A 21677-nucleotide genomic window follows, 5' to 3' on the forward strand; every position below is an offset into this window, starting at 1 on the left:
ATTTAAATCCTTAACGGCGCCATTTACCTAAAGCGCGACCTGAACGCATCACATTTTATGAGCCTATTATATGCAAAGTGGATGCTTATGTAAACGGAGTTGTCTGTTCAGAGGAAGTATGCGCCTCCTCTTTAAGTGTGATCGGAGCTGCAGCTGAACAGACAGACAACCTCCACGGACGGACACGCTGAAAATGCCAGGACTGCTGCTCGGAGATGTATTTCCTGATTTTGAAGCAGAGACCACCAATGGCAAAATGAAACTCCATGAATTCCTCGGTGATTCGTAAGTAGGCTCATTGATTATTGTTTTTCGTTGTTGATTTTATTGGCTTATTGAGAAATCACTTTACAGGAGAAAGAGCTTGTATGATTGCAAATGTCCAGTTCCTGTTACTCCTGGCTAACTTCTGCTTTATAGTTGTTGCGTCAGATTGACAGATAATATGAAAAGCATCAGTGAGCTGAAGAGACCAGAGGACAAAACTAAAAACCTTCAAACATGTTGATATTTGCTGACCTCATGACAACAAAAAGTCCCTCCTGTCGTCATTTTTGAAACATCTCAATGTTTCAGAGGTCACTTCCTGTCAGTTTGGCTGCAGATGCATCTTTCAGGCTCATCCTATTCTGCAACGCAACAATAAGAAACAATAGTTACCACAATATAAAAGAGGTCGGTAACAGGAGAGGAAGCTGAGTCAGAGTGAGACCTGATTGTGAATATCAGATATTATCTCCCCCACTAAAGAAGCACCAACTCCGACCTTGAAATACACCTGACACTAATCCCTCTTTTCACTCCAGATGGGGAGTCTTGTTCTCCCACCCTAGAGACTACACCCCGGTGTGCACCACGGAGCTGGGTCGAGCTGCCAGACTCTGCAGTGAGTTCAGTAAACGCGGCGTCAAAATGATCGCCCTGTCCATCGACTGTCTGGAGGATCACCACGGCTGGACCAAGGTGTGATAAATGCAGCATCTGTTTACTGTCACCACATCTGTGTGTGAGAAACATACCATAATACCAGCTACGGAGGCGTAATGCATTTACTTGAGATAAAAAAAATGCCCTACATTTTTTCTGAATTAACGTGATAATCATCTCGGAAATTCTGAGAAAACTTTTCATAAAAAAAATCTGCTCTGTTTTTCTGAATCAACGAGATAATGCGAAATTCTGAGAAAACTTTTCATGAAAAAATAATTAGGCCATGCTCTGTTTTTCTGAATTAACGAGATACCTCAAAATTCCAAGAAAAGATTTCATTCCTACTTGAGAGCTCATAGTAAACCTGTCCCGCCTGTTTAATCCAGCTTTATGTTGGTTTTGGTTTGAAACATTGGGAGATACTCGTGTCTTTAAGTGGTATAGATGGTGTTGTTATTAGTTTGTCGACTTTGCTTTGCGCAGGCACCTCAGGACAGACAACATGTTTCATCAAAGCCCAGAAATAGATGAAACAAACCCACCAGACTGCCCATAGAGCTGAGAGGTTATTTTAGCTTGCAATTTCCACGAACAGGTACAGTGGGGATGACTGATACTGTTAGAGAGAACATCTGAACCAGCAGTCTTTAAGATTTATCTGATAAGCTATTGGCAAAATAAAACTTACAGAGGGTCAAACATGAGAAAAAAGTGCAATTATGTTCATAAAAGAACACAGAAAGAACATGACAGTAAACGCGTATCTTTCAGGGCCCTCGTCTCAGTGAGCGAGGCCGTCGTTACCGTAATTACACTACTTTAGGCGCAACGTAATTCAGACGGCGGCGTTACCGCAGTCACGATTTTGAGGTATCTCGTTAATTCAGAAAAACAAAGCAGAATTATTTTTTCATGAAAACTTTTCTAAGAAAACTTTTTCTAAGAATAATTGTGTCGTTAATTCAGAAAAACATGGCTTTTTTTCTCAAGTGAATGCATTACACGTCTGTAGCTGGCACCCTGGAGGTACTGAATGTGAAATATCACAATCTTGCTGGATTTTTTTAAGACACGAAGTTTACAATTATGCAAGATAAAACTGAGTTTAGTTCTATTTAATATGTCACAATGGGAAAAACTGTTTAAGTGGGAAACTGGATAAGATGGCATGGTCAAATGTAACTATTTGGATGTGTTCAGACCAGACTTTAAGGAAAAAGTCACAGTTATGGGTTATCTAAAATCAAATCAAATTAGTACACTACATATCTCACCCATTTTAAGAGCAACCTCATAGCCAAATCTTGTTTAAATAAATCTTTGTTTTATCCCAATTGTACTTCTACAGTTCCAGTCAAAAGTTTGGACACACTTCCCCATTCACTTGAATGAGAAAGTGTGTCCAAACTTTTGACTGGTACTACAGATGTTTATATAAGACAACTGAGCTCCATCACTGTGGCACTGACTTAATTTGAATAAATCTTGTCTTTCTGTACTAACTAGGACATCTTGGCATACAACTTAGAGGAGTCTGCCTGCTCCTCGTTGCCCTTTCCCATCATAGCGGACAGGAAACGGGAGCTGGCAGTGTCCCTGGGCATGTTGGACCCTGATGAGAAGGACAAAGATGGCATGCCGCTCACTGCCCGCTGTGTGAGCGTCTTCACACTCTCTGTGCACACACAGAATCTAATTTTCCTTCTTTGCAGCCTTCAAATTTTATCTACTTTCTTGCCTATATAGAGATCAGCCAACGTTCTCTTTTTGTAAGTAGGTGTTCATCATTGGCCCTGACAAACGGTTGAAACTGTCGCTCCTCTACCCGGCCACCACAGGACGTAACTTTGATGAGATCTTGAGAGTGGTGGACTCACTCCAGCTCACAGCAGGGAGACGAGTGGCCACACCTGCCGACTGGCAGGTATGTCACGTCTTTGAAAGTGACCTCAGTTGGCAGCAATTATTTCAGCAGCTGAATACAGCAGATGCTTCTATTTTTCTGGCTACTCTGTGTGTATTAGATGAAGGAGTGACAATGAAATTATCATTTTCATCTGGTTTATAAGATTTGAGGATTGAAAACAGCCACTTTCTTTCATCTTCCTGTTTCCACATTAATTAACAACAAAAATGGACCTGACCTGCTTTCAGCCATCCAGAATAACCCCATCTTATTCCTGTTTGTCTTCCTCCAGCCTGGAGACTGTGTGATGGTCCCTCCCAGCATGTCTGAGGAGGAAGCGGCCTCTTTGTTCCCGGCTGGCATTTACACCAAAGACCTGCCCTCTGGCAAGAAGTACCTGCGCTACACACCTGAGCCAGGCAGAGAAGCACAGGCAGAGACAGAGCTCACTTCTGTCACACAGGCTGTACCTTAATCCAGCAGTCCTCCTTTACTTTCATCCTTTTATCCCCTATCAGGTAGATAAACACAGTCAGTGGGCATCCAGATGTCAATCAGTCCCTGACTAAACAGATGCAATAAAAACCAGTGCCTTAACAGATACTACGGACTCTTCTAATGTTCAGGCTACTTTTTTCAGGAAGTATCTCTAAACAGATTGGGGTTGAGATGGGTACATATAAAGCAAAAACTTAACTATATATGGCAGAAGTTGTTTATATTTTTGCAGCAGTAATACTGTATGGTATGAAAATTTAGGAGCAGAATTGATTTTGAATCAGTTTTATAAATATTTTTTTCAACCATGCACTTCTTTTTTTGGACCAATGCAAGAGGAAGTGGTTTCTGGTGCTACTTACACAGATGATGACCTACATTTTTAAATGGTTACTTACATTTATAAATGTTTTAATGACTGATGAGTATACAGTAACTTTGAATTAGTGAAAGTTTCATGGATTTACTGTATCTCTACTCTAATGGTTGAGTTTATGAATCTGTGTGGGACAATAAAAGCATTTAGGTTGCTGGTTTTTCTCATCATTATCGGACTAAAGGGTGATATTCAGCAAATGATGAACTACGGCAATGAATTTGCTTTGTCATTACATCCAGACAGCAATGACTAAGACCTCTCTGAGTTAGCTTTGGCCAGCAGCTCTCTCCCTGTCCCCCTCTATCATAAGTTAGTACTGTTAACTCAGCTGTGTAGGATTTGGCGTTCCCCCCTCACCGGGATGGACAGCATCAGTGAAGAGCTTATCGACTTTGATCCTGGGAACTGCAGGCTTCTCTCCATTACCAGCAAAGACCGGAGAATTTAAGGACAGTGGAGGCGTCACAACAGGAAACGGAAAGATAAAATGCAGTGAAGAGAGATGAAAGGACAGGGGTTTTTTTTAAAAATGAATGAGTCACTATTGAGTTGAAGCACAATAAATTATAAATCACAACATGCTGGCTGAGAGTGACAGTAAAAAAGCATGAGCGGTTCTTTCATTTTAACCATTTATTAGGAATATATTTGATGATCACTGATAGTATTTGACTTTGGCTGGACTTTGGACCATAGAGGTTCTTTTCAACTCTCATCTGCCAGCTGGTTTATATGAAATCCTGCATCTAAAATCTACCACCAGAACATCATATATAATTTATTCAAAGCCAGCTGGCCCCCTGACACACATCCGACCTCAGAAAGCTGTTTTCTTCTGAGTTTTTGAGAAAACTTAAAAACACCGGACTGGTACTGATATGAAAGCAGCAGGGTAAAGACGTCTGTCCTTGTTTCCTCCAGTGTTTGCATATGTCATCACTATTACTTCAGAGCCAGATGCAGCTCCACCGCCTCCCTCCAGCAGCATCATCTCTGGTTCATGAGGGCCTGGTACTCCCTCTGGTGGGCGATCAGACGCAGGAACACCTTGTACTTTCTCTCATAGAAGCTGAAAGAAAGTGTACAATTCCTGCAGTTAGGCATCAAATGCAGTAATGTGACATGATTATTATTAAATACTTGATTTTTCAAACTAGTTAAATGTGCAGATATGTAACATAACCTACTCTTAACACAACGGTTACATGTTGTGACTACTTGGATCATGAATTGTGCTTTTACAATGACACCAAAATTATGGAGAGCAAAAATTCTTACTGGTCATATGACTTGTTTTCCAAGGGGCCCATAAAAGCAGCAATGGTTTTCTTCTAAAATGTTTGAAAAAGACGAGAAAATAAATTCTCTGCCTCACCTTTGGAGTTCACGGTCAGGCTGAACAACTTTCCCCACTTTAGCCATTCTCCCCATTGCCTCCTAAAACATGAATTGTAGAGAAGAAGAAAAAATATCACTCAATAAATCATGCTTTGCACATTCAGTTTGGGGCCGGCCGTGACCCAGTTATAGTACGAACATAAGCTGACTGCGGCGCTTTTGGTGTGGTTGAGTGTATGACTTATGCAGCGCAGGGCCCCTCTGCTGTCTGAACCTACCAGATCCAGGCAGTTCACTGTGTACAGCTCAGGGGATCAGACATAACAACTGCCTGCTGTAGTTATGGCTGAGAATGGGTTGACAGGTGCAGCCTAGTCCAAACAATAACGTCTTATTTTTAGCATATCTGACTTAAAGGCTTGCCGTTCTCTTTGGCTACGAGCTCTGGTACCGAGACCGAGCCGAGGGACGATAGCAAAAGATGAATACACACTTTATATCTTAAACACATCGTACACAAATCTGGCTCTTCTGTGACAAAAGTAGAACGGTGTGCTATATACTTTGTATTTCAAATGAACCCAGCAGATGGAAGCACTGAGTCAGTGATTATATGATCTGTGTGGTGTTATGTGCATATGGCCTGGGCTTATTGAGGTCAATATTATTGGAAAGAAAATACGAAGATTGGATTGCAAGCTATATATAAACAGCACATGCTCCACCTGGATTTCATTACATTTCCTTTTCAAATGGATTTTTTTTTAAAGGGGCACTCCAACAATTTTACACATGAAGTTACATATTAAGAGGATTAATATACAGCCTGTGAAAAGAGGCATCTGATGTCTTCTGTGGCGCTAGCGGGAGATTTCCAAAGATAGAAAAATAACCTTGATGCTGGGCTTGTCTGTGTAACAAACTGGAAGTGTGTGGTTTCAAAGAAGTGAGCCTTTAGACGGCGCAGCGGTTTACAGGAGGATGCTATTCAGTTGCATTATGGGAAATGTAGGATCAAGGTTTTCTTTTTAGCTTAACCCCATACCAGAAGCTAAAAGTCAGGATATCTCAGCCTCTGCTGCCTCCGTTTTGACTTTTCTTTTCTTTTTTTTTTAAATCTGTCTCTCTCACTTTATGTAAGTGCAATGCTAAACTGATGCAGTGACCCTTTAACAGTAAATTCATTAATTATCCAACGAATTTGAAATTCTCTTCAATATCATGCAACCATTTTTGCTTCACTATCAGCAAGTTCTAACTTCTGTTCATTACACTGAAACATCATCAACAATTTAAAACCACATTGGCGTCAGAATGTTTTTGTTGAAGTGTCTATAATAGAAAGAATAAACAGGAGTTTTTCTGTTCAATGGTAAAATCCTTTGGTTGACAGCGTATACAGATATTTTACGGTTATGGAAGGAAAGCTGTTGAATGCAACATGCACAAATCACAGTGCATCTAGGAGTATAAAACAACACACAATGCCTCCGTTCTCACACAATACACAGGATACATCAGGATACTAGTTTACTATTTATGCCACTTGCATAAAATAACACATGCAAATTTCCACAGTAACTATTCATGATGTCTAAGTATACTTCTATTGGAAAACTATATCATCCACACCAGAGACAAGTTTGAGTAATTAATGTTAAATCATTCATTTTGAGGATATGTGAAATTTTGTAAAATTTGGAAATACCTAATACATTTTTATGATGACCATTGTGGAATTTCTCTCCCTTTAATCACCAACAGTGGTCCATGTTACACTGTAGTCACATTCACGTCCCAATATTTGTGAAATAATTTGAAACGTGACCTTGCTGGACTACAAACATGAACACTTCTAATTCTAAAGGGGCAATTTTATAAACTCTCTAAAACATATTCCCGCCTAGATCCGGCTCAACTTCCGACCTTTCTTTACATGTACATGTATGTACCATATCTGTGTGTCACTCTACCTGTATAGTGCTGTAGTCCTGTGATGCACATGCACCCAGGACTGCTGCTCCCACTAACACAGCCTCCATCTGGTCCGGCAACACCACAGGCAATCCTGAAAGTGATGATGTTGGAAAAAAGTTAAATTAACTAAAGCTTCAATGGAGATGTGTTAGTTTTCATAACAACGTGTTGATGTATAAGTGGAAATTCTTGTAATAGTGGGTGAAATGTCTCTTTGGCTAATTTGCTGTTCATCATTCCGTGTTAGGATTTTATACCTGTAGCGTTGGCGTGAATCTGTACATACAGAGCATTTTTGCTCAACCCTCCGCACAGGAAGAGGGTTCTGATGTCATGTCCTGCTTCTTTCATGGCCTCCAGAATATGAAGCGTACCAAGCTGAAACCATAGAAGAAGACAGAAGAGGAATAGGGTAACAAGAAAACAAATACAACCCTTCCTTCCAAGGACTGAGTCAGACTGAGGCTCAGAGGAAGTCATTTGAAAAACAAAACACATCAGACTCACAGCGAGGGCTTGTACCGTGGCCAAATAGAGCAGAGCCAAGTCATCCAAGGTTTGAGAAAGAGACAGTCCGATCACCTGCCAAACAGTAACCATGGAATATCAGAAATGAAAAGATGTCTCAGTTATAAGAGGCAACAGAGGAGTGCATTCACTCATCTCAAATCACCAGTGATTCATTCAAAACAATATTCGCCAGTACTCTGCTCCCTGGTTTCCTGCGTGACCTGCCAACAATAATTAGCTTACAGAACACAGAAAACATTCAGGTGACTTATTTGTTCCAGTCTTCAACTGGGATTCACTTTGACATTTAAGAAGCAAGTTTCTTTGCACTGATAAAATCAGAACTGAATGTTTTGTGAGGATTTTAGCAGAGACTGTAAACTGTTGTCAGTGAAAGGTAAAAAAAAAAAAGAGGAAACTTTGATAACAACAGCCCATTGTAACTATGGAGAAAGCTAGGCTAGCTGTTTCCTCCTGCCTCCAGTCTTTATGATAAACTAGACTAATCACTTCCCATCTCCAGCTTTGAACTTACCGCACAGAAATGAGAGAGCCATTGATTTTCTCGTCTAATCCTCAGAAAGAAAGACTTCTCTAAAGCCCCTATGGAGATTTTGTTTAACTGGTGTCTTCATAACAGGTTCTATGTACAAGTGTGAATCAAACTTGTAATAGTAGTAGCAGCTCTTGTGGAAAATGAAAGTTTTATTGATTTTTGAGAGGACATTAAAAGACTAACTTCACATTACTTATATGCTTTACTAAATATCATTCTGGATCACTTTACATACTTTTAAGTTATGTTCTAGGAGGGTCTCCGCATCTGACCACTGCACATCTGTGAGCCAGCGACGTAAACAATCAATATTTTATGTCATAAGCCACGTCAAGCCTCGACTCGTGTCCCCTCACCATGCCCTTCAGGGTGGGGTCAGCCAGAGGCGACCTGTTCCCGTGAAAGTCCGGCCACACGTGGAGACTGGAGCCCAGCAGGTCGACAGCAGAACGCGAGTCAGCCATTGAACTCAGGTGGCTGTTCAGGTAGCTGTAGATGTTCTCGCCGGTGAAGGGAAATCTGGGAAAAATGAAGAATTCAAGTCATTTGACATGTCATAGCAGGAAAAGCTCAAGTGTGATCAATAACATTAACAACGGCTCATCATGTGTTACAGTAAACCATGTCAGTGGGCCAGCATGCACAGGAACAGGAAGCTGGAACCGGCATACCTGAACGGAAAGCGGTCGTTATGAATGTTATTAATTACACCTGTGTGTGTGTTGCTATGACAAGTCAAAGTGCCTGTTTTGAAATTAATATTAAAATATTCATCAACAGATATAAATTAGCAATAGAGAGGGAATATGTTCTTTAATGATAGAACTGTATAGTTGTTTCTCAGATGAGTATTTCTCTTAAATGGGTGATTCAAGCTCTCTGAACCACACTGGAAGAAATAAAGCAGCATCAGGATGTACTTGAAAATGAACAGCCACTCTACACGGTGGTCCTTTTTACAGAGTACAGCAATAAGGGTCCATTATGCATGACTGTCACTATTCTTGATTTCGCCACACTGATGTAATAACATTCAGACCAACTAATAATCAGAAGACATTTTTATGCCAAGAGAAACTTAGTTTAATCCCGTTGTTAGGTAAATGTTACGAAAAATCAAGCAATTCAATACTTGTTTTGCAACTTCCTCAGAATACTCTGAGATGAGAATCTGGGGAGTAACACACACACAACACACAACCTTACTAAGCTTCTAATCTTGCTAAAGCTCACTAAACGTTTATTGTACGTCAGATGAACAATGGATGACAGCTGTGCTAAAATGTTTTCGGAGAGCCGAGCCCGAAATGCGTCAGCTGACCTCTGCTGTGCCTGTTCCTGGAGCTGGGTGTAGGCGGCGTGGCCTTTCACCACGTGGTCAATCTGAGGGAGGAGAGCGCAACGCAGTTACACAGAGAAGACACAGAATCATAGATCACAGCTGGTCACGTTAAAGGCTCGTCAGGCTGCAACTACTGATTGTTGTCAATATTGATTCATGTGTTCATTGTTTTTGTTGAATTCAAATGATCATCTAATCTATAACATGTCAAAAATAATGACAAATTCAATTCAAATTAAAAGAGCTCAACGTAAGGTATTAAATCAGCTTCATTTGCTTGAAAAAAACCCCAAAAGTATCAAATTTACAGGGATGTGAAACAGAAAAAGCATCAAATCATCACATTTGAGAAGCCAGAAAATGTTTGGTGTTTTTACTTATTTATGTCTATCATTTTGTTTTATCTGCCTTGTGTTAAGATGTGAGTGAGCTGAATTACATTAACATCTGATTATAGAGCTATTTAAACAAATCAGATTTTTTTGACCCCAGCAAAGGTGAATGATAGTATACAGAAGCTACACATTTGATTGCTTGTGAACTCTATTTGCATACAGTCGGTTGTTAAAATACATCATGAGGAAGGTCAGGATGATCTCATATTTTTGTTAGCCGTACATGAAGCTTTTACAGTGGACTGACCAGCCTTCCTGTGGCGCTCTGTCCTCCCTCGTTCAGCCACATATCAGGCACCATAGCAGAAAGGCAGGGTCCCCAAACTCCCGGCACGAACAGAGGCCGCTCGCTGATCTGATTCACATGAAGGTGAAACATTTCTTAGTTAGGAATGCATATCAATAAATCATATAGACATTCAAATGAGTTTACATCTACAAATAGATAGGTACTGCTCAAGCTATCAGCAGCGCTCTGTATATTTCAAATGACAATTGACAACCAGCAAAAGAAGATGTGCCAAGAATTCACTACGTTTCTCTTACAAACAGATAGATTTAAGTCTCCAATGCACTGAAAAGATGATGTGTAGAAAAAAAAAATTACAGAATGGAGCAATTGAGAAGCAGCATTAATGGGAGTGTTTATTAATCAGACAGGTTCATCCTCAGAGTATGAGGAACTGTATGAATCGTTATAGGATGTTTTGTATGAGTCATGCAGTGATACATTCAAAAAAAGTGTTGTGTGCGTGACAGCTTCAGAAAGGAGCAGATATGGAGTTCACACCATATTCGTGTTATTAACAGCATGTGATGTCACAGTGTTTATCTAAAATAAATGTGCCTAAAACGCACTACAGGATTGTTCTTGCTGTTCCTGAGAAGTCAGGTGAAGCGTAGCTGTATATCACTCACCGCCATGTGACAGGACGATGTCCCACAGATCATCGCCATACGTGACGTGATTGGCTGGTCCTCACATGGCAAGTGAAAGCCTTTTACATCAGCACCAATCACACCTGGAATGAGCGACATCGTTGGTTATATTTAGCTCCAATATCACAATGTGTATTCTGCAAGAAAAAAACATTTTTTGGCGCTACTTCAAACAAAGTATTCAAAACTTCTATTAGCGTCCAGTCAAGGACAAACAGCAATGATTCGCAGATCAAAAGCTTCGGATCCTTTGAAGCACTTCTTTAACCTTCACGTGGAATTCAGCAGTGACACTAACTGCTGGAATAATGTTTGTCAAGCTGGTTTGAATTTAAGGCAGAGGGTTCATCTTCGTGCAGGGGCTCGTGGGGGTGTACATCACTGTGACATGTACAACAACTAAAAGTGCAGAGTGTTTTAACCTCTGACTGATACAACAATGTGTGATCGGCAGAGGTCGCAGCTACAGGTCAGAGAGCAGAGTTCACAAACAGTTTAACTCCCAGAACAAAACCAGATGGTCAGGATGGTCTGATTTCTGAAGCTGAGGTAAAAAAAAAAAAAAAAAAAAAGTGCTTACAGACACAGTATACAGCAGCGTTATCTCTGTATCTAACGTTTCAAACAGGCACCAGGAAACTGCTTATTTCTTACCCAAAATATCAAAGCTCAAGTGTCATACCAGACACTTCAATTCTATCACGTCATGTCATCCTTCTCTCGTTTGTGTCACTCTGTACTGTCAGCTATCTAACAACGGCAAAAATGCCATTAAATTATCTTAAAAATAAAAAATGCTAAAGCCACACTATAAAAGATTTTTCATCTAAGGATAGTGGTGACACTTTGTTAGTTGGTCTATCCAGCTGTCAGATGTTTTGATATTGCAATGAATAGAGATTCTGGATATTCACTCATGATTCTTAATTATATAAAGATCAAATTGCAAATTTTTCCTGAAATTTATTGCATGTAGTTATGCTTTTTTTACATGCCAGGACCTTCATTCTACATCAGTCACAGACCAAAATGTCAACACAAGGTCTAACCAACATTAGCTCCCTCATCCCTTTGGTGTTTTTTATGTGCTCTCAACAGCTCACTCATGATACGTTTCATGTTGCTGATAACCAAAGTTACATTTTTTGAACTGTTTCCTCTCACTGCCATGAAGAACCTGTAAAGTTACCCAGTGCAGCTCAGAAAATATACAGTATATTTAGCAGGGATCTAGATGACGACAGAAGAATCTTATCTCTGTGGTTCAATAAACAGGTTCAGCATGTGATACCTAGGCCTCCGGCATGAGCATCGATAAGAGAAGCACCCACTGCAGTTCCAGGGTCCAAACCCAAATCTGCTGCTGCCTCCTGGGTGAGGCCGTCCCCCAGCGGGCTCCCCGGAGAACACGTCAAACTGCCTGGATGACACAAACGCTACAGCTTTATTAATGGAAGAAGAAGAGAAGAACTCTGGCGTAGTAATGGTCAGAGAAACGTCTTTACAACATTTCATTTTTATATTTTAGGCGTATTGTTTAATATCTTAACTAAATAGCGAGTTTTTTTGTTGTTTTGTGTGACCTATTTTGGAAGCGTTGTTTTCCAGGAGGTCCTCCAGTCCGATGGAGGTCCAGAAACTGACATCCCATCCTTCTGGAGGGCAATACGTCCATTTACACACCAGAGTACATAAGGATCTGTTCACGGGTGGAGAACAGGACTTTAACATGCTTATTAATATCTATTCAGCAGCAGCATCAGGGTCAGATTAAACAGTATCTGGTGAAGGCCAAAGAGCTGATGATAAAATACACAGTTTTTCTTAGAATTAGCCCTGCTATCGAGGCCAACGCCATTCTTTCTTTTAAACAGACATTTGATACAAGGATACTGTTCCAGCAGGACAACAAACATCTTGTTATAATATGGTTTTCACTGTCAGCGGTGAACCGTTTTTATTCCACTTCGACATTCATGTATTAGACACATATTACACATTCATATTACATGTGTAAGCAAGAATAAGCTCACCTTGTCAAAGAGCTGGTCGTCTTCCAAGACAGGAAGTCTGGAAGGTCAAAAAAGTGAGCAGCTTTGTTCCAGCAGCTTTCCTTTAGATTCTGAGGAAGAGACAGAAGAAAGGTGTGGTCCTGATCAGTTTTTTTTTTCTTAGAAGAATCTGTCAATCAGATGCCTCCCAGTAAAAGGTGTGCAAAGCTGAAAAACAAACACCAAGCACATGCTGACCTGCTAGTAAAATAAAGCAACAATAAAATATCTAATGACCGGTTTTGACCTCGCTCACCTCTCACCTCTTTGAGCCACAGTAGCTTAGGGGGTTGCATCTCTGGTGACATGACCCCTCCCACCCTGCTCAGGACGCTGTGGCCGGTGTTTGTGATGCGAGCGGCCTGCTCTGAAGCACGATGGTCCATCCACATCACCACGTTCCTATGTGCGTCACCTGGAGAGGCCAAGAGAGAAAAAGAAGGACGGTCATGTTTTAACACCTGCAAGAATTAAACTAAAAAGATCCAATTCAAAGATTTAATTGGTCTTCTAGGAGATGACATGGCAGTATATAATCAACCTGAGTATCTGTGTTCTGGCCCCTGTGTCCACCTTGCTTAATTAAAAAAAACATGAATCTTACAAGCCCCAGGGGTTCTGCTGTCTAGCTGACCCTGACCTATGACCTCCCTGTGGAGGAGGGGATATTACCTTCAGGGATCAATAAAGTACCCTTTTACATTAAACTAAAACATGTTGACCAAGCAAAACTCAAAAACTAGAAGGTTTTTTGCCCAAACATGGTCCATTTTAGAAAGATTTCAAAAAGCTCAAATATCTCTAGGTGTTCATAGTTTTCTGGAGGCTCCTCACAGCAAAAAGATCTTCACCTTCTTCAGTGGCTTACACGAGAACAAAGAGGACTGAAGTGTGAGTGATGTGTCGGGGAGCAAAGCTATAAGGTCACGGAAATGTTTCACTCACCATCCTGATTGACTGCAACAGGCTGAAAGCTTTGGTCCAAAACCACCAGAGAGCAGGTGGCATCAAAGCCGATCCCTCGCACCTGACCCCTCTCCACGCCCTGAGTGACTTTCTGAAAGAGACACACTGTTACACATTATCAGTGTGTTGAGAAGAGACTGACTGTGTCCTCTGAGCTCATCCTACCTTGACAACTGTGCAGCATTTCTCCCAAATCTCAGTGGAGGACTGGACATAGTGGTCAGTCTGAGGCTCCCAGATGCTGATGGGCTCCTCCGCAGTGCTCCTCAGCAGACCCTCCCTGGTCACCAGAGCTGCCCTCACACTGGCAGTGCCCACGTCCACTCCAACATAATACACTTCTGCCATGAGGAGACGACCTGAATGTAGAGGAGGAGGAGGGGGAGGAGGAGGAGGGGGGAGATCCAGGAGTTGATTATTAACCACTGTCAACATTTAACCGCTTATTACGAAATTAATGTAGGTAAACACAGACATAAACGCATGTATATCGTGTATTTGCTTTTAAAACATGATTTCTTGTCTATATCTTGAGATCAGACATTGATGTCCTCAGTTGAAGAAAACCTTCAGTGCAGCAACGCTAAAGATTGAAAGATGTTACACCGATGAATGCTCGGAAAACAGTTCAAATACAAATAACAGACATGATCAAACATAGAGGATAAAATTACATCAGCTAGCACAACATCTCCGAACTTACCCGGTGATCGAGCACTTATTTCAGCGAAGAAAACATTACTTTTAAGCTTCTCTAGAGCGCACTTTGAGCTGAGGACGCTATTTACTAACGGAACGCGAGAAGGGCCAAAAAGGACAAAGTTGCATTTCTTTGCTGAGCCGTACCGTCATGAATGGGGTTTTCAAATATATTTCTCTGTCTTTCCCTCCTCGTAATCTTATCCATGTAGAGTCCGGTTTTTTTAGAAGACTACTGGACAATGCAAAAATCACTGCAACACAAAGAATCGCCTATAGATCCATAAACATAGTACATTACAGGCTGCTGTGGGAGATGTTAACACCATATGATAGTATAATATGTCACTCCCTCCCATAGTAGTCCATTAAAGAGTATCATAACAAATCATAGTGGCCGGAGTAAAGGGGCAAGGGGAAAAAATGAGATTTCAGACTTCCAGGAATTCCAGATTTAAGACTTCCCCAAAAGCTGTGAGTCATTTAGTTTTACATCATTTCATTAAGTTTTAGTATGAATTTGCAACTCTAAGGTATAATATCCTACATTATTCTCTAATTTTGTGGCCTGTCTTGTAGTGGGCCCCTGTGTCAAAATCTATGTCAAATATTGTGTTCACATTCCTAAATAAAGCTTTAGAAAATAACAACAAGTTAAGTTCAGTCTGAGATATATCAGCTTGGTAGTACAGGTTTCTGTTTCTCTGAACAAGGAACTAAGCTGTCATGTGTAGTCTGCTCTGTGCACTGGACTTATTAATGAGAACTTAGGGTTGACAAATTCAGTTCAATTCAATAGTGCCCCGACAACGATTGTTTTGCCCAGGGGCCACATTACAATTGGTTTTACAATCGTTAACATACATTTCTTTCAGATTTCATGAGCGGTTTTCTCTCTCAAACTTAACCACCACCAACACTACAAAAAGTATGTAGATGTTCAAAACCTAACAACACAAAATTTAATGAAAATTTGACTTCAATTTAGTATATTCTGCTACATCAAAAAATAAATAGGAAGATAAAATTACATAAAACTCCTAATTGGGACATACAACACTGAGCACCTCATCAAGTGTTGACAGTTGACTAGCACTGTTGTATCTGTAGCTATGCTGTACATACAGTATACTCTATCAGCTAGTAAACACACATGTATGTATAGTGAATATGTATCGTTTTGTATTGCATTACTGGAATGACTTTAGTTTCATTTTGTGCACTTGTAATTATATATGCAAAAATGGCACAAAAAAAAACAATACAGTAAAGAATATTGAAGCATATCACAGCATGTCTGATTCCTTTTTGTGACACATAAACTGTAAGGTAGCACAATCCATGCAACAAAGAAGTGCCATTGTTTTTAATAAATTCCATGAATAAATGAAATATACTTCCGAGTCAGTAGTTATACATATCATAATGCTACCTGTTGTTAATGTTCTTTTAGCTTATTGTGAGACAAAGTGTTACCTTTGGGAATCAAATGTCACTGTCAAGAGTTGATCCTGACACATAGAAAAAAGGTTTTGGCAGTATAAGTCTATTTTGCATGCAAGATTTAATGTTATGCTGAGCTGCATGTTAGTAAAGAAAACTGTCTGGACAGTTTTGAAAAGGTGAAGAGAAATGTGTTACCATCCTTACCACCAACACCACCATCTCTACCTTGTGTATCTGGTCTTCTCCCAATAAACAAATTCATTAAGATAATGCACCATGTGAGCACAACATAAATTTAAATCATATTAAGTATTAGTTTTTGACAAGATGAGGTCTCAAGATCAACTAATAACTCTGATCCTTGTCACTTCAGTTGATTTTGTAATTTACTGGTGCGTGTTCACAAACAAATTTGCAATTAATCAAACTATCTGAAACAAAAACACATTGCTTTGCTCACTTTGTCTAGTTGATCCACTTTTGGAAATAAAACTCTTGGGGACTTTGAGGACACTGGCATTGTCTATCATGATTATTTTATCAGTCAATGAAAAAACAGCAACAACAAGCACACAGAGAGTCCATTTATCTGTTTCAGTGATGCACTGTTAGGACTTTGTTTCTAAAAGCAAAGACTGCCATTAAAAAACACTGGCTCACGCTAAGATTGGATTTGTCAAACTTTCTACTTTGCATCCCGCCTCGTCACTTTCCTCCATTGTGTTCTTTTCTTAGAGGAGATAAACAGCTGTCAAAAGGAAACGGCGCTGGCTATGATCAGGTTGTTTGGACCAGGAATGATCAGCAGAGATGGAGTACAGAGAAAACAGAGCAGCAGGACAGGAAGAAACAGATGGTCTTCAACAAACACTGCACAGACAGTGTTTGAAATCTCATCTGTCTCTCTCACCGCTCAGCGTGTCTGTGTGTGTGCGTCCCCACGGTCCACGCTTGAAGGTAATCAAAACTTTGCTGTGTTGATACATCAACACATGCATATATAGTCTTTCTCTGTGGTTTGCTCTCATGAAAGGTGGGGGGGGGGATGATGATGTTTCCATGGTGGACTATCCCACCTCTGGACAACAAAAGCAGGCCTGTTGGGAAGCAAGCAGGCTCAGCTCCTGATTAAAAACTGCATGCAGTGGAAACAGCTGGTCCGGGCAGGGAGGAGGAAAGCGCTGTTATCTGAAGGCGACCCCGTCAGGCCGGCAGAGGGGAAAAGCTGACAGAGAAACAGGAAGCACAGCCGGGGCACAGCGGTAGTTTAATAGGAAAATACGCTCTGTGGGCCTCAACACAGGTGTACAAAGGGAGACATAGAGTGTAAAATGGCTTAGAAAGTGGTATTGTTTAATGGGGAGCGAGCAAAATATGAAGCAAGCAGCTGTAGAGTATGTCTGTGTGAAATTGTGACGTATTAGAGAGAAAAAGAGAGCGTGCTGAGGCCATGCACTTGCCTTCATTACAGCTGTGCTATTAGACGCAATGGTTTCTAAAGCATTCCAACGCTGGATTTCTACTTCAGGGTGTTAAATACTTCCAAATGGGTGTTGTGGCTGTTATGTGAGGACAACATGTCATCTCAAGAGCGTTGACCTCAGGCAGCTATGGTTCTCCAGGGCTGTCTGGGGCTGTTAACTTATTTATAGTTGGCTTGAGGAGAACATGTTGAATAATACAATGGGGGAGGCCAGACAGACTGGACCGCAGCTGTATGGAGCCTTCAGTTATTAGTGAACCTTCACGTTCACCTGTGAGAGTGAACCACAGAATATAATGAACATATAGCCTGCAAAGGAGAGTTATTATGCAAGCAAAGATCATGTTTGAATATGTAAAAATTATTAGCATAAAGTTGTAAGTTAGGGCTGAAATCTGATAACAATAAATGTAATGGTGATGCATCAGTGCTTTATATTTCCTTCCATGTGTCACTCGCTTCTGATGTTATTACAGATATGACCAGTTAAAGACTCAGATGCTCTGAACTGACTGATTAAATTATAGGCTTTCTATTACAGAAATGTGTTTCTACAGTATTTTATTTTATTTTTTAAATATGAAAAAACGTACAGAGAGGTGCACCAGTGTGACAAATGTTAGAAATTACAAGCATATAGAAATATATAGGTTAGAATCTCATTATTGACTGTGGAGCCATTATCGCTTTGATTATATAGAATTTGAACTATTTATTAGAATTTGTAATATACTGTGAGACAAAAAGAAAACTATAGTGTCTGTAATTATTTAGATTCAGTTTATTGTCCAGTCCTATAAGTCACTGTTAATTAATTGCACTTCTTACAGTGCCGACCACATCACAACCCTGCATATACAGTTTACAGTAACAACTGGACTTATATATAGGCTCAGATATGGCATGTTTGTTGTCCATTCGTAGTTTATGTCTATTTTTGTATCTATTTTCCTGTATGTGATGGTTGTATGTTTAAATTTGCTTATCTTTGTGTCATAGTGAGAGTCACTGAAAACTCCTCAGTCAAGGTACATGTATACGTCAAAATACTTGGCGAATAAAGCTGATAGTGTGTCTGAGAACACACGTCCTCATTTCACTGCAAAGAAAGCAGAAAGGCACTTCAAAGCCCGCACAGCTGTAGGCTACTAATAAAATTTTTAAATCTCTCATTTTCACCTCCCCTCTCTCTCCCTACCACTTTAACAACTTTACCACTGACTCTGGCGTTTTGAACTGTTGACTGATGACTACATTTATGGAAACACTAAAGCTGCTGATCGATTAAGCCAGATAGAAAATTAACTGGCAACCATTTTGATATTTGCTTAATTGTTAAGTCCTTCTTTAACTCAAAACATCACAACAATCTCTTGTTTAAGATTCTCAAATGTGAAATCTGCTGCTCTTCCTTGTTTAAACATTTTTGTTGAATTAAACATCTGCAGGTTTTGGACTGTTTGTTAGTGGGCAAGATAAGACAGTTGATGACATCATCCTCTGCTCTGGGAAACTGTGATGAGCATTTTAAACTGATGCTATACAGGCCAAACGATGAATCAATTAATCGAGAAAATATCAGCAGGTTCATCTATTATGAAACCATTAAACACTGATTATTTTTAATAACTGCAGTTTTGATAAAGCATCACCTCAAATCTGATCTGTGAAACTTAACATTCTGTAAGCAACGTGTTCTTGAATAAAACCATCTTATTAACAGAATATTGATTTGCTGCTGAATGTTAATCAAGGCTAAACTCCGCAGACCATCTGGAGCAGTCATCGCTCCAGGATGGGTAACTAATAATTGAGCGGGCAACTAAATATTCAAAAACACTACGTAATCCCAGAGTACATTGCTCCACTGTCTGCATTACCTAATCCCATAAGCCATCGCGGGGGGGCGGGGATATGGCCAGTTGTCAGAGCAACCTGCATGTCATTAGACAAACCCCACCCGCCAAATCATCTCCGGCCAATCAGAAGCCGTAAAAATGACATCATTGTTATTTTCAGTAGAGCTGCAGCTTAGAGGTGGATAAAGTTCGTCTCCACGTTGGAAGTGATAGAAAGTATTATCCCTATTCAGGCACTGTTTCTAGTTTTTGGGAAGGATATTTAATCAAAGAGGATCCTTAGGTGTAAAAACATTGACTCTCGGCGGCGGGGAACAACGGTTTTTAATTGATGATCGCGAGATTCACGAGAGAAAAGTTTTCTCAGGACACAAAGTTGTCAAGTGAGTTGAACTTCAACAATAGGCGGACTCTATCACAAGACAGTTGAGAGATAGAGAGTCACAGGACACATGTAAACTGTCGATCTTGGACTTTTTTTTTTTTTAAAGGAGAAAAGCCTTCCCTCAAGGTGACAAAAACTTTATGTCAAGAAAAATGGAAGCGACATTCTACGACGAAGCGGTGAATGCCTCCAACTCTCAGCATGACGGGCCGAGAGTGTATGGATTCAACCCCAAAACCCTCAAACAGACCATGACCCTGAACCTAAACGACCCGAAAAACTTCAAACCTCAGCTGGGCGCCAAGGCCCTGGATCTCCTGACGTCCCCCGATGTCGGTTTACTGAAACTGGCCTCGCCTGAACTGGAGAGATTAATCATCCAGTCGTGCAGCGGGCTGACGACTCCCACCCCGACCCAGTTCCTCTGTCCCAAGAACATCACCGACGAGCAGGAGGGGTTTGCTGAAGGGTTTGTGAGAGCACTGGCTGAGCTCCACTACCAGCAGCAGATACCCCCCGTCCACCCTGACGCACAGACCGGCGCCACCAGCAACATGGCATCCGGCTCCGCTGCGTCAGAGAGCGGCGGGATTCCCTACAGCTGCACGGTGCGCACCGAGCCGCCGGAGTACACTAACTTGGGCACTTTCAATCGGGCTGTGGGCTCTGCGTCCGCACCTGCCGGCGAGAGGCACCCACCTACAAGCTACTCAGCCGCCCCACAACCGCCCCACAGCCACATGGACCACCAGCTGGCGGCAGCGCGGCTACACTCTCTGAAAGAGGAGCCGCAGACGGTGCCCGAGATGTCGGGCGACACCCCGCCGCTCTCCCCCATCGACATGGAGTCCCAGGAGCGTATCAAAGCGGAGAGGAAGCGCATGAGGAACAGGGTGGCCGCGTCCAAATGCCGGAAAAGGAAGCTGGAGAGGATTTCTCGGCTGGAGGACAGGGTCAAAAACCTAAAGAGCCAAAACACGGAGTTGGTTTCCTCTGCTAATGTCCTCCGGGACGAGCTGGCTCTGCTCAAGCAAAAGGTCATGGACCACGTTAACAGCGGCTGCCAGCTCATCTTGACGCAGCAGCTCCAAGCTTTCTAGACTATCAAGGGAAAAAAAAAAGACAAGGGACATTTCTTGGGGACCAAATGCGGCTCCAAGTGGCCTGTTCAGCCTTGCAGGGGGAGTCCCTGCGTCTAATGACAGTTTTCCACCAAAAATATCCACTCAGGCTGTATCCACTAAGTTTCTGTAAAGAGCAACGCATGGTGACTGACAAGATACGTGTAATTGGTCAGTATGATGAACTGTACAGAGCAGAGGCCATCAAGGCGCACACAGCTCAGAGGGAATATTTGCTCTACAATACTCCTCTGACGGGACTTGTTAGATATTTCAAAACAGCTTTCTGTCTTTTTGTTTTTATATTCCATCCAAAACTACAAGATCAAACTTGTATTCAGTCAAGCCAAGGTAATATGGCAAGTGTCCATACCTTGCCATAGGGTAATTGTCAATTGATTATGGCCCACGCAGTCTTGCGTCCTGACAGAGAATCTGTCAGAGCCTGTTTGGGATGTTTGTGAGCCAGGTCTTGCCCTGCAAAAGAAAAAAAAAAAAAAATCTTCCACTATGTCAAGTAGCAATTTATGCATTTAGACTTGAGTCAAGCACTGAGTATCCCACCAGCGACTATATGTACAGAGTAACACTAACAAAAACTGTTTCACACCTTCACGCAAGGACTCATAGGTGTGTAGCGTTTACTGACAGAAACTGCCTTACTTTCTTAACCCTTACGTTGATACAACTTTGTGATATAGGTGTAACTAATGTTAGACTTGAATTAACACTTTGTAATAATATTTGTACGCTGTATTTTGAGCACTTCAGAACTGTACATATGACTAAATAAAATGTTGGACACGCGTGATGATGTGTGACTACTTCTGTGCGTCCTGATTAATAAATCAGCGGCAGGCAGGTTCATAAAAGAATAATCAGAGCAGTGAATAGTCT

At 41.1% G+C, this 21677-nt stretch overlaps 3 protein-coding genes across 4 annotated transcripts; 2 read left to right on the top strand and 1 right to left on the bottom strand.

The window, feature by feature from the left end:
• Positions 1 to 8: 8 nt before the first annotated feature.
• LOC121908976 (peroxiredoxin-6-like) lies at positions 9 to 4452 on the top strand. Its single transcript, XM_042429314.1, has 5 exons — positions 9 to 285; positions 807 to 963; positions 2437 to 2586; positions 2708 to 2854; positions 3129 to 4452. The coding sequence occupies exons 1-5, from the start codon at positions 194 to 196 to the stop codon at positions 3309 to 3311; spliced, it is 729 nt and encodes a 242-aa protein (XP_042285248.1). The 5' UTR covers positions 9 to 193; the 3' UTR covers positions 3312 to 4452.
• A 101-nt stretch (positions 4453 to 4553) lies between these two features.
• Positions 4554 to 14600, bottom strand: fggy (FGGY carbohydrate kinase domain containing). Of its 2 annotated transcripts, XM_042429309.1 has the most exons (16): positions 14491 to 14600; positions 13953 to 14146; positions 13767 to 13878; positions 13085 to 13236; positions 12804 to 12892; positions 12354 to 12469; positions 12062 to 12190; positions 10750 to 10853; positions 10079 to 10186; positions 9416 to 9477; positions 8451 to 8613; positions 7536 to 7610; positions 7286 to 7406; positions 7025 to 7119; positions 5089 to 5150; positions 4554 to 4782 (listed from the first exon to the last, which is right to left on the bottom strand). In XM_042429309.1, exons 2-16 carry the CDS (start codon positions 14133 to 14135, stop codon positions 4701 to 4703), a joined length of 1653 nt encoding a protein of 550 aa, XP_042285243.1. In that variant the 5' UTR covers positions 14136 to 14146; positions 14491 to 14600; the 3' UTR covers positions 4554 to 4700. The 2 variants fall into 2 exon arrangements, with proteins under 2 accessions (XP_042285243.1, XP_042285244.1); XM_042429310.1 differs by lacking the exon at positions 7536 to 7610.
• A 4836-nt stretch (positions 14601 to 19436) lies between these two features.
• On the top strand, positions 19437 to 21591 carry LOC121909058 (transcription factor AP-1-like). The gene has a single exon (XM_042429426.1). It carries the CDS (start codon positions 19800 to 19802, stop codon positions 20757 to 20759), a length of 960 nt encoding a protein of 319 aa, XP_042285360.1. The 5' UTR covers positions 19437 to 19799; the 3' UTR covers positions 20760 to 21591.
• Positions 21592 to 21677: the final 86 nt, after the last annotated feature.

The sequence above is a fragment of the Thunnus maccoyii genome, chromosome 12, assembly GCF_910596095.1.
Source record: "Thunnus maccoyii chromosome 12, fThuMac1.1, whole genome shotgun sequence".
Taxonomy (NCBI): domain Eukaryota; kingdom Metazoa; phylum Chordata; class Actinopteri; order Scombriformes; family Scombridae; genus Thunnus; species Thunnus maccoyii.